The sequence below is a fragment of the Schistocerca nitens genome, chromosome 3 (assembly GCF_023898315.1).
Source record: "Schistocerca nitens isolate TAMUIC-IGC-003100 chromosome 3, iqSchNite1.1, whole genome shotgun sequence".
NCBI classification, from domain to species: Eukaryota; Metazoa; Arthropoda; class Insecta; order Orthoptera; family Acrididae; genus Schistocerca; species Schistocerca nitens.
The window spans coordinates 771,981,449-771,999,662 of NC_064616.1; the positions used below are offsets into that span (position 1 = coordinate 771,981,449).

The 18,214-nt window shown below is 41.8% G+C and overlaps 1 protein-coding gene across 1 annotated transcript in view; it reads left to right on the forward strand.

Annotated features, from left to right (window-relative positions):
* Positions 1-18,214, forward strand: part of LOC126248776 (glutaryl-CoA dehydrogenase, mitochondrial) — a 173,108-nt gene that overhangs the window by 52,982 nt on the left and 101,912 nt on the right. Inside the window, exon 3 of the mRNA XM_049950145.1 lies at positions 12,743-12,877. Coding sequence (XP_049806102.1) covers positions 12,743-12,877 — 135 coding nt within the window. The remainder of the gene's footprint in view (positions 1-12,742; positions 12,878-18,214) is intronic.

Sequence of the window (18,214 nt, forward strand, 5' to 3'; positions counted from 1 at the left end):
GCCGGGATGGTTCCTCTGAAAGGGCACGGCCGACTTCCTTCCCCATCCTTCCCTCATCCGATGAGACCGATGACCACGCTGTCTGGTCTCCTTCCGCAAAACCAACCAACCAACCAACCTACCTAAAATCCAGATTTTACGTGAACAAGCCTTGAACAATTGATGGCCTGAAAATTTCCATTCATCGAGAAACTGAAGCTGTATTGAATGAAATATTGGAAGAAGCTGTGCAGAACTTTGAGGAGAGGCTCTGAATCTGCATCCAACAGGAAGGATATCATCTTAATCATGTTATTTTCTGATTCTGATTAATGTATGTAGATTTAAAAACTGCAATAAAAGTGTTATTATTTAATGTAATTTTTTTTTCTATAAATAAAACACTAGAAGTCATTTGCTAGTGAAAAATCTGCATTTCTTCTGCTTCACCCTGGATAATTGCTAATGTTTCTGTCTCTAACTGTGAATAATTTTCTTTTGCTGAGATCAACATGTTCAAGGCAAATACTGAGATAGTACCTTTGAAACGGTATTGCCATCTTCATTCCCCATCCTTGAAACATTCTGAGTTTCTGCTGCATCTCTAAAGTGCACGTCATTTATGACGGCGGCCGAGTTTAGGTTCGTTCTGCGCATCTGATGTCACAAAACACAGTTAGCCAATGAACAGAGAACGATGTTGCCAGAGCTCGACTGCAGTCCAGAGCACGGATGAGTGTCTTCAGTTTTAGAAACGTTCAGACATAAATAAAGTAATTGAACAAAAGCAGTGTCTTGATAGCATAATTTCTTTTATAGAAAGTTTGGAAAAAGCATTCTTTATACCAATTGCTTCATATTCTATTAATTAATTAAACCAAACAAGCAATAAGCCTCCTAATTCAGGCGATAGCAAGAAAGGTGTTTGTATCATTCTCACTAACCGCTTTTTCTCAATAAAGAACAGCGATAATTGTTTATTTCCTATTGTACTTCGATGAAACGTGAGTAATTCATAATCATATCAACAGTGTTTCTCGGTATTTTGCGTGATGTATTTAAGTCCTTCGGAATGTATATTTAATGACGACCTGCGTTAGCGTAATGGTTCAAGTGTGTGGCTGCTAACCGAAAGGTTCCGAATTCAAACCTTCATCGGTGCTTAATATTTTCTTTATTTTAAAAACAGTATTGAAGTGTCTTACTTCATGAATTTTATTCGTTTGAATGTAATTTTTTGAAATTTCTAGTGGCAACTAAAATCAACCATACGGAAAGTATATGCTATGGACTTTTACCTCTGCAAACTCTTCAAAATTTCGTGCAATGGTTTACTACATCTAATGCTGCACAATAACTGTGTTGAACATCGAAACAAAATTAAGTCATTTATGGGGGGAAGGTATCAGTCAAGAAGATGTGTAAAAATCAAATTTTTGGGCCAAATAGTTTTTGTGAAATCAAATGATGAAGTGTGTCAAAGCAGTCGAAACACCATGTGTCTACACAGGTGAGCAGCGCAATGATGACAAAATCGTGCACAGCGCGGAATGCAGGGAGCACGTCTCTGTAGCAGTGAAAGGTTTAATGAGGCCATGGTGGCTTTACTTCATAAACTGCGCGCTGCCCCTAAACGTAAGTTTGCGAACTATACTATGGCGCTGCTTCTCTTGGCGCGTACAACTGGCAACGCAGATCTCCCGCGTCTGGGCGGGCATGCGCGAACCGCCAAGATAAAAGAATTGAACTATAACAATCTCAGTGTCAACTGCACATTACACACTGATTGTCCTTCCGTCCTTCCTTTCTTCCTTTGAATGCGACAGGCCATTCCGAACCATACAGGTACTTATGCCATAGAATGACCCAATGCCGTATGGTAACATGTACGTAGTAACACAGGTGGTAAATGAGGCTGATACAAAGTTAGACATGGAGCAGTTTGGAAACATTGCTTCATTTTGTTTGTACTGTGACACTATCCAGATAATTGATGCACTGTGAAATATTGGTAGTAGTTTGTTCTAGAAATTTCTGAAACATCACAAGCAGTGATGAAAGGTAACCATAAGGAGTATTTATCAGCAGAAACCTTTAGAAGCCTCATCCAAAGGAGGCTGAAAATAAGTTTCCAAAAGATCAGTATTACAGAAATAATGATCCTCTGCCATTTTTGAAAATAATTCATCAGGACACAGATGTGAGTTCCCTATCAACTGAGCATTTATCATATTTTTTAAGTCCTCACAAAGGTGTAATGCACCAACTGGTTTGTGAACAATGATGAGAGGTGATGCCCATCTGCTATAGGGAATCTGGTACATCACTTGTAACAGTTCTAACCCCTCTAAGTGGTTTAGTTCTACTTAAACTTCATCCTGCAAAGCTAAAGGTATCTGTTGGGCTTTGAAAATTTTGGAACAACCTAGCCTTTTAATGCAAAGTCACCAAAAGAAAAAAAAAAAAATAAGACGACCTCCTCAGATCTTCAGAAAAAAAGGGAGCATATTGGAGACACAAAGAATCTGCACATGGGCTGGTGTTATGAACTTTTTGTACTAAGAGATGGATAGAAATCCAAAATGCTGCAAATGCACTGAGGCTGAAAATATTCTTCTTTGAGGGTTCTGCCTGTAAAAGGAGAGGAAGGAATTAACTGGCCTAGTATTAGAATTTTTAGGGGTAGAGACCCCAATTGGAGATACAGGGGTTGATTAATAATTAAGACTGAGGCCCCTGTATCAAAAAGGAATAAAATTAGAATACCATGAAACATGGATAATAGCATAGAGTTACATTGTGCTACCCTCAAATCTGTGATGTCATTTATTGGAATTGGCATGATTGACTGCGATTGGCTTGGTTGGCTGTGACAAATGTCAGCTATATGACCCTGGCAAAAACACTATTGTCAGAGATCATCATAATGTGGGCAACTATGTCTAGTATTTAAAGAGAGAGAATCTAGGCAACTGGGCAGTCTATGAAAATTTCATTGAGACCGAGATGAAAATCTGTGATGATGCGGGGTTTTGATGCCATGCAGGTCGGGCAAGCACCACTCCATTTCCATTTGAACTGTGAAATGTTTTTGCAATTTTACCATCAAACAGACTTGGCTGTACCACATTTGCCAGTTGAGGTGACAGTTGGGTGCCTGAGGTGCTTGTAAAATTTCAAAAGCCCTGGCAGTACATAAAACTTCAACTGGATCTGGCTGTCTTAATGCTTCAGCACACACTTCACTGTCTGGTGCTAATCTGGTCACTACATCACATGTTAATGTTTCTGCATATAATTTTCCATGAGAACATACAAACTTACATTTTCTACTCATGCCCTGCAATATTGTGATCCACAGTGCGCAATTTTCTGATGTTTCTTTACAGTGTTAAAGGAACAACATGTATGTTTGGTGGAAAATGTTCATTTAAAGCAAGTTAATGGTTCTTGATGCTGGAGTCCATTGGGAACTATGTGCTCAACAACCACAATATTAGTATTGTAATCAAGAAAAATGGCTGCCTCGGTTATAAGAGATATGAAATCAATTTTAACCTCTTATGACTGAACATGCCATTTTTATTGTTTACAAGTTAATAGTTGTTAGGGGCAATGCTGATGGTTCAGAAAAAGGAGCCAATTTTTGCACAAGACACTAGAGCTATGGGTTTGTTGATAATAAAAAAGCGACTGTCTCACAGGGCACTTTGTCAATTGCAGGAAATGAAGTGCTTAATGTTTTTAGTCCATTTTCCAGTCCTCTTGAGCTTCATTAAATGGTTCAAAAGCTGCACCTGCGGGAATAAACTATAAACATGCCAGATCCATCAGCTCCTATATGGGCTTTTGCTGCTGATTGGGCCGTTGTTTCCAGAGCTCAGAAAATTGCTTGCCATCTTGGTTGCAACACTCAGCAAAGTGACCTGGTAAGTCCTATTCTGGCATGGGATGGGTTGTAGTTCCAAACAATCTTTATCATCTCTGCTATAAGTCTGCTTCTTCAATAACACATTTTGTACCCATACGTGTTTTTGGTCGTTTATGGAAGGCACAACATGCGGTCGAATGGAGAATGGAGACAGCACCAAATTAGGGAAATTTATATGTTAATGTGCAAGCCACACATCAAAGACAAGGAATAACACAGCTCAAATCAATGTTCAGAAAATAGCTAGGTATCACAAGGCTGTTGTAAATAAATCCACTGGAGAGCACACAGTATATATTAGCGAGCCAAGACAAGTGGGGCTGAGACGGTCAACAGCAGTCCTTATATCTGCCACTACAGTTCACCTACATGACGTGGGGCCAATGGATGGAATGGATGTATCACTTTGCCCCATGCCTACTGACCCATGGAGGTATAATAAGGTGAGATAGTGCTACAGACTTACACTATACATAGCTTTGAAACTAGCGCTGCCATGTTAGATGCCCCAAAACAGTAGCAGGCTATTGTTGATGATTGTTTCTTATTCTTTAGTTCTGTCATGTGCACACAACAGTTTTATTAAATATAAAATGTTATAGTGCTTTCATGAATAAAACACCGCCAGAAAGAAATTTCCAAACTTTTTCTGGTCTGAAATGCATATTTGATCCAGCAATACGACGCATTTCACCTCTTGAAAGTAACCTTCTTTTTGTTGTTTGTTTTGAAGATCCAAGAAGAGAAGTACATGATATGAAAAGGCTATTTCTGAATCCACAGTTTTCCTTAATACAGACAGATAAAACTGACATTCAGTGTGTGTTCTGTTCCCAAAAACACCGAGAACACATTTTGTTATGTTTGGTCAGTTTCCAGTCTTTCCTTCTCGCAGCATTCATTCTGTGATGTTACCTAATGGATATTATGCCCTGTGTAGATGGTTTTGTAACCAGCATCCTATATGAGCAAATCAGTTGTGACTTTACCTGTGGTTACTCATACCTAAGGTTATTTGGCTATACACAGCTCTGTTTAAAAAGAATAGCTCAATGATATCGTAGGGTCGAGCCACACATCTGCTTTCATGCCCAGCAGCTATAACTTGTAGCTGTGATCCTACAGTTGAATAGTCTATGCATTGGCTAGAATTGCAAATTAATGAAATTAACAGAAGTAATAAATTAAAGATAAATGAATAATTAAGAAAAAGGATTCTGTTCTAATGTATGTAATTGATGTAGTCCGACATCAGAGAATTAGGTGCATAATTTTTATTCAAGAAGGTAAATCTCAAATAAATAGAAATGGTCCTTTAATAACAAAGTACAATAAAGACATAAAATAACCTTATTAAATGCAGTAAATTTGCATTGCCAGCATTATGAGAATGGTACAAAATTTGCAAGCTAAATAGTCATCCAAGACATGAAAACCTAATTCCAGTTTGTGATCACAGTGCACAAAATATTCACCAGCTCAAAATAATTCTAAGTTCAGCATAATGATCTACACATTAATATACGAGGGATAACAAGTAGGAACTCACGCTCTGTCTGTTTATTCTCAGCTCCAAAATGCAAGCAGAAAATTTAAAAGTTCTACACTGGAGTACATTCAGACCTTGTGAAAGTTAGAGTTGCTGCTGAAGTTAGTCTTGTAGTGGCTGTTCACCACCCGCAATCAATCACCAATACAACCGAATATCGCCGTATACCACAGGCATGTCCGCCTTCTTCAAGAACTCACATAAAAGTGTCCTAAATTGCTCCCTTGAGTGCACTACTCAGAAAATGTCTATCCCCACTTGACTCTAATTGTCTTCTCCACTGTCTTCTTCTCTATTGCCTGAAGGCCATCTCCACCAAGAATAAATCTTTCTTATGTTATACAGACATGATTTTGACTCAACTTGACTACTTTCCACACTGAACTAATATGTTATAACAATTTTTAAAGAAAGAAATAGTATAAACATTTTGTCACACACGGACCATTTACAACAAAAATATAAATAAAGGTGGGGAAATAGGAATCATTTCCTGAATCTCATCATGTAAAAAAATATAAATAAAGAAAAATCATGACTGGTAGCAAAAAAGCTTTTTATAAACAAACCCAAGTAAGGTTTGTTCATAAATAAAGAAGCTAGCATTGTACTTGTGCTAAACACCATAATGATGAATTATACTAACAAAGTTGAAACTTTATGATAAAATATTGTGTGTTGAGTAATACCAATCATATGCAAAATTTATTCTATTCTTGTTGTCATTTAAAATTATTGTATATGTTAAATTCATATAATCACCCAAATGTAGTTATTTCAGACACTGGAGTAACAGATTTATCCTCCAGTGGGACACATTATATAATAATTAGCAAATATGATGAAGATAGTATTAAGTTCAGTAACCTATAATTCCACTACTCTGATCATTACTATCAGAAAGTTGATTACTTAAATATGGAGGCTCCAGGAATTGCAAAAATGCTTCAACAGAAACGAAGCCTAACCACTACGAACATAATCCCACTAAAACATATACTAGCTTGATAGAACTGGGACATTGTCTATCAGTTAGAAGGATCAAATAATAAATAAAATGAATTCTGTTCAGTTCTGTTGAGATATTTTAATTCTTGTTGTCGAATTAAAACAAAAACAATTCATAATCAGTGTGAAAAAAGAGAGAGGTTGAAACTACCAAGCAGATTAGTCAAGCTTATACAGAATATCCATGATCTCTGTGTACTGTAAAAGTCATCTAGGGTGTACATTTTCAAAGAAAAATATATGACTGCAAAGGAGAGTTTCAGTTCGGAAGTCCTAAACCGTAGGAAACAAGTCCACAGTGAATCAATAGCAAACTACCAAATGTAAGCTGTACTTCCTGGAACCTCATTAACAAGTGCCACAAAACACATACTATCACAAATGGGAAGGCAATAAATATCAGACATGAAGGTAAGGCCAAAGCACCGTAAAATTCATAGAAAACATTTTATTTCCGCAACTGACACTAAAATTCCAGACACAGACCCACTTACCAACTCAGTACATTGCTACACAGATAAGCACTTTGAATCTGAGAAAGTAAAAGAACAATATATAAGCAAAATAATACGACAGGTTAAAACCACTTGAGTGGTTGGAATGATCTTCCCAGCACAGTATGTAAAAAAGCAAAAAAGCTTAAACAAATTATGTATCATATCGTACCAATTGTAGTATCAAAAACAGTATGTTTCCCATCCCACTGAAAGGAGCGTTTTCAGACCACTGCAAAAAAAAAAGTATCAAAGGAGGAAACATCGAATTAGATACTAGAGTCACTGACACTCAAATTTACAGTGGGAACACACCTGCTCATCACCACCAATTTTATCCAATTTGTGGTATATGGAGTGCTTGGTCAGATATGTAAGTGACAGAAGCCGGGCCTCCAGGTGGCCAAGCATTTTGGGGGAGGGAGGGAGCGGTTGGGGGTGGGGTGGGGTGGGGTGGGGTGGGGTGGGGTGGGGGGCATTTTTGGCACTGGTCAGGCATGAGCCATTTATGGTAAGGTAGCTTACAGGCAGTGGTTGGCACAGTGGAAATAGTACAGAATGGTGATTTGAGGATTGTAGGGTTGAGTCTCTATTAGAAAAAAACACACACACACACACACACACACACACACACACACACACACACACACACACACGCACGCACGCACGCACGCACGCGTTGTTATTAAGTATTATTGATGATTCTGCACCTCTATTCAGTATATGGTTCTGGTATGAATATGACATAGTTTGGTGTAACTTCTGGGTTATTCAGACCATCAGCACCACTGTGGCTATCAAAAAGCTATCACTTTCATGGTGAGAAACTTGAATGATAACTGGGCATTGCTCCCCCAAGCAAGAGACCAATGAGTACATTAATACTGATGAGCCAGTTACACATAAATTATTTATCTGTGTTTTCCGTATACAGGAGGGCTAGTATGATGTGAATTACCATTTCATATTCTGACATGGACAGTGGAGTACATTATTGGTTCAGGAACAATGAAGATAAGCTCAAGAGCTGGGAGAAATTTGAAGTTAAATTTAAGAATTCTTTTGATGCGAGTCAGCAGGGAGTCTGCTTGACAGAAAAACATCTGGACCATTGGGAGCAATGTCTTCAAATGAATGTACAATTGTATGCAAACAGTATTTTGGAGCTATGCCACACAATGAATCTGAATATGATGGAAGAAGATTAAGTGTCTTATCTGATGAAAGATAAAGCAGGATGTGAGAGTTAATCACTCCTTGTGGAGGATATTGCCAGAACAGAAAGCTTGATCATTTGGTACCAACATATCGAAGCAAAGCACCAGAAAAGAGTAAGTCGAGAGAAGTTTGACAGATTTATGAATGATGTAGCTATACCAGTCATGGAAAACCACCACAACCTTGCATCCTTAATACAGCAGATAGTAAACAGAAGCTATGAATGTTGAAACCACGAGACAAGAGGCAGCAGTTGTTGAAGAAGAGCTGCAGCGTTCTTTAACGTCTGTCTCTGCCATGAGGAAAATTCTCCTTGAATAACCATACTGATCATCTCAGACTTAATAGCCATAAGACAACAGCAAAGATCTTGTTTAGCATGTGAATAAAAAAGGTGCTGAAAAACCAATGCTTCATGATTAGTCAGTTTTCTGTGAAATTTCCTGCAAGTGTCTCAGGCACTATATACTAAATTTTTTTATCAAGCATCTTAATTACAATTAAGTTTCTACACTTTATACTTGTGCACACACTTAAACTTTATCATATACTTAGGTTGCCATTGATAACCAAACACATGCCCCAGAAAGAAACTAGAGAGATTGCAAGACCCAAACAAACTTGCAATGAATTTGTGTACGCTACATCAGCTTTAAAAGGATTTATACTAGCCACAGCAGTCAAATGGGTACTCAAGAAGAAGCAATTGTGGCTCAAAATGCATGACTATTGGTGCCCATGGATTCAGTCTTTCTACTTTTGACATTTTGGGAGAATTTCCGAAATGGCATTCAACAATGAGTTTTGGAGTGATAAAATGGAAATAACAGGGAGTTATAAAACATCAATCTTGGTGACTTGGAACTTTTGATCGGAGAGTAATGCCAGTACTCTTACCAATTGTCAAGAGATTTTAGGGGTTGGATTCATGAGAAAGCTATGGCACGTAATTCAGGGATCACAATACTGGAAGTTCACTAGCATTTACAGAAGTGCAAAATTTGTGGCAGGATACTATACAACATTGGAAGAGCATCTTTTGGAATGATGAATCACAGTTTGTCTGTGCCATGTATGCGTACATGTCATGTGAACATTAGTGTGGTAGTGCAATTTTCCCACTGTCAGATTTGATGTAGGAGCAGTTTTGCTAATAACTGGTTTGTCCCTGAGACACACACAAACTAGGAAAACTCTTCTACAGCTACACTTAATTTCGGTAGTCAGAACTAGATTCAGGGATGAAGCCTCATTATCAAGTGCCTCTAGTATATGTAGGAGTCAAATGACACTTAAAATTAAAGTGAATGAGTTGAAAAGCATTCCAAAGCACCAATCTCAACCTGGCTAAACATCTCCTGAGTCACAATGTGATGATGATGATTGGTTTGTGGGGCGCTCAACTATGCCGTCATCAGCGCCTGTACAAAGTCCCAATTTTTACACAGTCCAATGTAGCCACTGTCACAAATAATGATGATGAAATGATGATGACAACACAAACACCCAATCCCTAGGTAGAGAAAATCCCCAACCCGGCTGGGAATTGAACCCAGTACCCCATGATCCAGAAGCAGCAATGCTACCCAATAGACAACGAGCTGCGGGTGAGTTACAATATGACTTGGTAGGGCGATCAGACCATTCTGAAATAGTTAAAAAAAAAACTGTTCTTCGTGCTATAGGAAGAATCATAAGAGAATACTGTAGGTGAAGATATATGCAGCAACTTAATGGGAAGTGCAATCTTATGTCCACTAAAGCAAGTCTAGTTCCTAAAAGCCAAGGTGGCTGGCAGAATAATCTTGCATCTACAATCTCTTTGGTGAAAGCAGAAAGTACTGCCTGATGAGAGCACCCCCAGTGATGACTGATATCACTAACAGCAGATGGATCTGATGCTTTGAAGGACCTGTAGTAGAAGTATAAATTAGTTCCAATATGTGAGTGTCAGCTAGGTGGTGACTGCTTGCTGCTTTTGAGGCTCCTGACATGAAATGTGTGTGCTTGGTAGCACCCTTTTGTGATATTGCTATCTGCCGTATGGATATATACACAGTATCCTTCCCCTTGGGGGGGAGGGGAGTGAGGGGTGAGGAATGATTGGTGGGGGGGGGGGGGGAGGAGCTGATGAAGCTGGCTTCATAAGCTTGATGCTTCCTCACTTCCTGACATGTGAATATGGTGGGTGCACAAATGTTGCTCCTGTTCCCATTTTTCTGCAGTACCGGGAAAAACCATACCTGAAACCTCGGTGAGGGGGTGGTCAGCAAAGCTATCCTACCATGTCCATTTCCATAGGTTTGTCTGTGAGTCGAAGCAAGATGTCCACATTGAGGGATACGTCATGGATTAGCTGCAGCTGGCCCCACTGCTGGAGACAAAGCTGGAGGCAGCTGTTGGCTGTATCTGCAAGTCTTCCACATGGCTGGCTGCATGGAAATCATCAGATCCTTAAAATGAGACCAGCCAAGGAGTTCTTCCTGTACGTATTTGAGCACATTGTGGTCTTATGTGGTTTTTAATGCACAATGCAACACCATGCTGACATGAAATTACAACATCAAAGTAATAACATATAAAATAAAATACATACAAACCCAAAAAAGAACAAGCCATAAGTTTAAGTAAATGCAGACAACAATATAACATAGGAATCAGCTTAATTTTTCAAGGAACTCCTCGACAGAATAGAAGGAGTGTCACATGAGGAAGCTCTTCAGTGTCAATTTGAAAGTGTGTGGATTACTGCTAAGATGTTTGAACTCTTGTGGTAGCTAATTGAAAATGGATGCAGCAGCATACTGCACACCTTTTATGCACAAGTGTCAAGGAAGTTTGATCCAAATGCAGATTGGATTTCTGTCTAGTATTAACTGAGTGAAAGCTTCTAATTCTTGGGAACAAGGTGATATTGTTAACAAGAAATGACAGTAAAGAATATATATATTGAGAGGCCAATGTCAGAATACCCAGACTAGTGAACAGGAGTCGACAAGGGGTTCATGAATGTACACTACTTATTGACTGAACTGCCCATTTCTGAGCCAAAAATATCCTTTGAGAATGGGAAGAGTTACCCCAAAATGTAATACCATATGACACAAGCGAATGAAAATAAGCAAAGTAGACTACTTTTTGTGTTGAACGATCACTTACTTCAGATACTGTTTGAGTAGTAAAAATGGCAGCATTGACCATTGGTTATGGATTCTATGATACCATTTTGTTCCAGGTGGTCAAGTTCCTTTTTAACTTTCTTTTACAAAGGGAAAATTGCATGCTTTGCAAAATTTGGTTACTGTTTGTCTTCAACATGGTGTGTGCCTTGTAATTTTTAATGCTACTTGTTGCTTCTGAAAAAAATATAATGATATTTCTGCAATAGTTTTTGTAACTTTTTTGTCGAAATGTCAGTATGAATGTGATTCACTCTTTCATGAATTGTGAAGCCTAGTGTATTGAAGAGATCAAAGCCCAGCAAATTTGTAGCATTAAGTGAACCGACAACTATGAATCTTGCCTGTTTGGTAAATTGCTTATTTGCAATGTACATTGTAAATTGACCTTTGACCGGGATGTGCTGGTTGCTGTAACTAAACAATGAAGTCCAAAATTTTGTTAATTTTGATGACCCTAATTTCAGGTACACCTGTACCTTAATTATTGAAATTGATCAGCCTGCGTCAATTTGAAATTTTAGCAGCACTTAATTAACTCTAAGTGTTACAGTTAAAACCTCATCATTCATCATCATCATCATCATCATCATCATCATTTATTGCCCATAAACAGGCCACTTAAGCCCATGGAAGAAGACAAAAATATACAAATTCATAAACATAAAACATAACAAGATGATCAACATTTCCAGTTCATGAATCATGACTAAACAGATTTGTGACAACACAAAAATTGATTGCATGTGTTTGCCCATTTACTTCTGTCTCAGGCATTTTCAGTGCTGGCTCTTGGATTTGCTTTTTTGTAACTTTCACACTGAAATTTACAATCTCTGGTTAAACCATGTAGTTGTGCTATCGACTCTTTATAGTCTTGATTTAGTTTCTTAAAAATAAAAACACAAATTATACCTGGCTGCAGTAACAAGGAATTGTGACTTGAAATGTGATCCTAATTTATTCTTAATTTCAGAATAGGAAAGAGTCACTGGTTCAAGTTCTGGACACTTCTGGATTGATTTAAATATCTCTGGCCCTACATTAGTGATGAGGAAAGCTTTGCACCCAGCATCACCCCATACTTGATGTGAGATGAAATGTTGTTCCAGTCTTGCTATAGCTGGACCATGACTAATTTTTGGTCAGACACTGGAAAGGGTGGTGGCAATATCTTAAATATTTCATGGTCATTTTGCTTGAGTCGCACATTTCATCACTACCTTATGTGATACATACGTAATTATAGATTTCTCTTTTATTTGTGATATGTTGAATAGTGATTTAAAAATGGAAGCATTTCAACATGAAATTGGAGGTGACATGTAGCTGCAATTAACATTTGTAAAACAATTTATTTAGACTGTATATTTTTAATTTACAGGTAATTTTTCCTGGGAAGATCCACTGAACCTTGAGTCACAGCTTACAAAAGATGAAATCAGCATACGAGACACTGTCCGAGCTTACTGCAGTGAGAAGCTGGCACCTCGTATTACTCTTGCTCATAGAAATGAAGGTATACTCTCACTTCTTTGATCAAATGTTCATAATAAGTTGTACTCTCTCTTGGGAATTTCCTTTTAAGATGGGACTGTTCATGTGGACAGAGAGGTTGGTATGGTTATGTAAATTTGAAAGCCATGCCAGCACTAGCCATTGCACTGTTTACCAAGCTGAATAGGATACAGCAGATAAACCAGACCAAATGTTGTCCACAAAAATGTCTCTCCCATCTGTTCTTTTCTTTACTCTTCCATATCATACACTCCTGGAAATGGAAAAAAGAACACATTGACACCGGTGTGTCAGACCCACCATACTTGCTCCGGACACTGCGAGAGGGCTGTACAAGCAATGATCACATGCACGGCACAGCGGACACACCAGGAACCGCGGTGTTGGCCGTCGAATGGCGCTAGCTGCGCAGCATTTGTGCACCGCCGTCGTCAGTGTCAGCCAGTTTGCCGTGGCATACGGAGCTCCATCGCAGTCTTTAACACTGGTAGCATGCCGCGACAGCGTGGACGTGAACCGTATGTGCAGTTGACGGACTTTGAGCGAGGGCGTATAGTGGGCATGCGGGAGGCCGGGTGGACGTACCGCCGAATTGCTCAACACGTGGGGCGTGAGGTCTCCACAGTACATCGATGTTGTCGCCAGTGGTCGGCGGAAGGTGCACGTGCCCGTCGACCTGGGACCGGAACGCAGCGACGCACGGATGCATGCCAAGACCGTAGGATCCTACGCAGTGCCGTAGGGGACCGCACCGCCACTTCCCAGCAAATTAGGGACACTGTTGCTCCTGGGGTATCGGCGAGGACCATTCGCAACCGTCTCCATGAAGCTGGGCTACGGTCCCGCACACCGTTAGGCCGTCTTCCGCTCACGCCCCAACATCGTGCAGCCCGCCTCCAGTGGTGTCGCGACAGGCGTGAATGGAGGGACGAATGGAGACGTGTCGTCTTCAGCGATGAGAGTCGCTTCTGCCTTGGTGCCAATGATGGTCGTATGCGTGTTTGGCGCCGTGCAGGTGAGCGCCACAATCAGGACTGCATACGACCGAGGCACACAGGGCCAACACCCGGCATCATGGTGTGGGGAGCGATCTCCTACACTGGCCGTACACCACTGGTGATCGTCGAGGGGACACTGAATAGTGCACGGTACATCCAAACCGTCATCGAACCCATCGTTCTACCATTTCTAGACCGGCAAGGGAACTTGCTGTTCCAACAGGACAATGCACGTCCGCATGTATCCTGTGCCACCCAACGTGCTCTAGAAGGTGTAAGTCACCTACCCTGGCCAGCAAGATCTCCGGATCTGTCCGCCATTGAGCATGTTTGGGACTGGATGAAGCGTCGTCTCACGCGGTCTGCACGTCCAGCACGAACGCTGGTCCAACTGAGGCGCCAGGTGGAAATGGCATGGCAAACCGTTCCACAGGACTACATCCAGCATCTCTACGATTGTCTCCATGGGAGAATAGCAGCCTGCATTGCTGCGAAAGGTGGATATACACTGTACTAGTGCCGACATTGTGCATGCTCTGTTGCCTGTGTCTATGTGCCTGTGGTTCTGTCAGTGTGATCATGTGATGTATCTGACCCCAGGAATGTGTCAATAAAGTTTCCCCTTCCTGGGACAATGAATTCACGGTGTTCTTATTTCAATTTCCAGGAGTGTATATTCATAGAGTGTTACTCTGAGCTTAAGTCCAGATCTCTTACATGGCAGTGGCAGAAACAGGATTATTTCAAGAACTCTTATGCAATTTCTTATTGATAATCTGTGTTCAGGACATGACTAATATGCATTCAGAGTATTATAAAATATTTGTAGTAGTAGTAGTAGTAGTAATGCTTGTGGTATTTATTAGACATTTCAGAGGAGACTGGAAGAATACCAAACCCCAGGTGTCTGTTTCATAAATGAAAATGGTGAACTTGGCTTGAGCAACACTGAAAATTGGAAAATACTTGCAACATATTTTGATGAGCTTCTTAAGTTTCTGGAAGCAATCCATAAGCTTGAATTCTCAAACACTCAGAAAAGTCTACATGATTTTCCTCTGAGTATCAAAGAAAATGAAAAATTAATTAGGACCTTAGAAAACAATAAAACTAGTGGCGAAGACGCTATTACAGATGAATTTTTCAAATTGTCTGTACCAAAAATAAAAAAAAAATGAGCTGCAATTAATCTTTGAAGAAATCTGAAAAACAAAAAAAGGCCAAGATAGTGAAAGATAGCCTTCATAAATTGACAACATAAGAAAGGCAGTAAACAAGATGTTTACAGTAGCAGAGGTCCTTTGCTGCTGGTTGATATAAAATATTTTTAAAGATCGTACTAAACCGTGTAGAAATGACACAGGCTAGACTTTTAGTTGACTATCAAGGTGGTTTTAGGAAGGGCAGATCATATTCTGAACGAATATTTAATCTGAAGTCAGTCATTTGTCACAGATTATGCAATACAAAAAATGTTGTGGTAATGCTTGTTGATTTCAGGAAGGCTTTTGATTCTGTTGACAGAGAAGCTATGAATAAAATTATCCAATAATTAGGTGTAAAGTCTAAATTAGCAAATGTAATTTGTGTAAACTTAAAGGCTCAATATCTAAAGTGATGTTTTTGGAGACATATGTAGTTCTATTAAAACAAACAGAAGTATATAGCTAGATGATGGCTGTTATAACCTTTAATCACTAATAATTTGCGTGGATCTGCAAAAGTAGAAACACTAGCGGGTTACATACTACTATCTCCGTATCCGTCATTCGACTGCCGTGCCGTGACATGCGGCCGGCGCCGTTCATAACCAGGTTGCGCTCCTGTGCTCGGCCGAGCTGCGGAGCGCCTCTATCGCCGTGTTCGCGTACTAATGTAGCGGCACTTTTGAATGTCGTGGCACTGTCACAACACTTTTCCCCCCTTGAAAAAAAACACACACTGCCTTGGAGACACGGACAGTGCGGAGACATCCATGGCCTCTTGGGAGGCCCCGAGAAGATCCCGCGGAGAAACACGAGAGTATGGTCGAAAATGTCCAGGACGGAAGCTTGCGCGTGGAACGTGCCTCCTGGACGAGATGATGGGTGAAAACTCCAGAGCAGCATCCATAGGTGTCGTGGACCTGGGGGTGTGCTCCAGCGAGATGGGTCCCGGAGAAGGTGGCGTTGCGACTGTGGCCGGTTCCGTCGTACTCGGAAGCGGTAGCGACGTCTGCTGCAGCAACACGCCCGGAAGATCGGCAGCAGCGACAGGACTGGCTTCTTGGGCTGGTGGAGACGAAAGAAGGGGCGGTGGCACCGGCATGGCCACCACTCGTGGGCGCATCTGGTCGTAATGGCGAACAACCATGCCGTCGTTCGTACATATTTCACAAAGCCGGCGGCCGCAAAGAGCCTGGACCACCCCTGGAATCCATTTAGGGCGAGATTCATACCCCTGTGCCCACACGTCGGCGCCCACCGGGTATTTTCCCGCACGAGGGGGCACAGTACAAGGCCTGACAGGGTGAAGCAGGTGCAGTAGAGTGCGCGGTTGGCGGCCATGCAAGAGTTCAGCAGGGCTGCGATCACCCAGAGGCGTGAAGCGATAAGAACTCAGAAATTGCAACAGAGCATCATCTGTGGAAAAATCACTAAGGATTTTTTTCATTTGGCTTTTGAAAGTGCGGACAAGGCGCTCGACCTCCCCATTTGATTGCGGATGGAAGGGCGGTGCTGTAACATGATGAATCCCTTGTCCAGTACAAAAATCACGGAAGGCCTGCGAAGAGAACTGAGGACCATTGTCCGTGACAATCGTGGATGGAAGACCTTCTAGCGCAAAGATTTTGGACAAAGCCAGCGTCGTCGCCGCAGTGGTGGGCGACGGACATCGAACAACAAACGGAAACTTCGAGAAGGCGTCAATCAACAGTAGCCAATAAGTGCCGAGGAAGGGGCCGGCAAAGTCAGCGTGCACCCGTTCCCACGGCTGCGCCGGATCAGGCCACGGAGAGGGCATAGTACGAGGCGCAGCCAGTTGTTGAACACACTGATCACACGCAGCGACCATGTGGGCGATGTCCGAATCAATACCGGGCCAATAAACGTGCCTGCGGGCCAGGGACTTAGTCCGAGAAATCCCCCAATGGCCTTCATGCAATAGTTTGAGAACAGCTTTGCGAAGAGAGGCTGGCACCACGACCCGTGGAGATGCGCCATCCGTGGCCAGAAGAACAACACCCTCACAAACAGACAGACGAAGGCGCAAGGCATGGTAGTTGCGAAGGGGATCCGATGCCCGGCCCTTGGTCCTGTCCGGCCAACCCCGTTGAACAAAACCGATCACCTGACTCAGGACCGGGTCCCGCGCAGTAGCTGACGCGACCTGCGAACCTGTAAGTGGAAAACCCTCAACCGCACGACGTTCTTCCTCATCAATGTGGAAACAGAGTAGTTCATCTCGATCGAAAACCGGGTCGGCGCCCATCGGCAAACGCGACAACGCGTCAGCGTTGGCGTGCTGGGCCGTGGGGTGATAGTGAATCTCATAGTGAAAACGAGACAAGTATAAGGCCCAACGTTGCACGCGGTGAGCTGCCTTATCCGGAAGCGACGCCGAGGGGCTGAACAGAGAGACCAGCGGCTTGTGGTCGGTGATGAGGTGAAACTTAGAACCATACAAAAAAACGCTGAACTTTTTTAGAGCATAAATGATAGCGATCACCTCCTTTTCGATTTGAGAGTAACGCCGTTGGGCATCGTTGAGGGTCTTGGAAGTGTAGGCGATGGGTCGTTCCGACCCATCCTCATACCGATGGGTGAGAACAGCCCCTAGGCCATACTGTGACGCGTCAGTCGCCAGAACCAAGTGCTGACTCGGACGGAATGTGGCAAGACAAGGCGCCGACTGCAAATGAGCCTTCAGGCGGACAAAAGCCTGCTCACACTCGTCGGACCAACAGAAAGGAACGTTTTTGCGTAACAGGTGATGCAGAGGATGAGCCACTGCCGCCGCGGATGGAATGAATTTGTGATAATAAGCAACCTTGCCGAGAAACGCCTGAAGTTCTTTGACCGTAGACGGCCGGGGTAGAGCGGTAATGGCCGCAACGTGCTGTCGTAGAGGACGTATACCCTCACGGGACAAGTGGAAACCAACATACACAATGGAGGGTTGGAAAAAATGTGACTTGTCCAGATTGCACTTCAACCCAGCTGAATGCAGGACCCGAAACAGTGAACGCAAATTGCGAAGGTGCTCCTCAGTGGAGGCCCCCGTGACAACAATGTCATCCAGGTAGTTGATGCAGCCGGGAACGGAAGCCGTGAGCTGTTCCAAAAACCGCTGAAAAATGG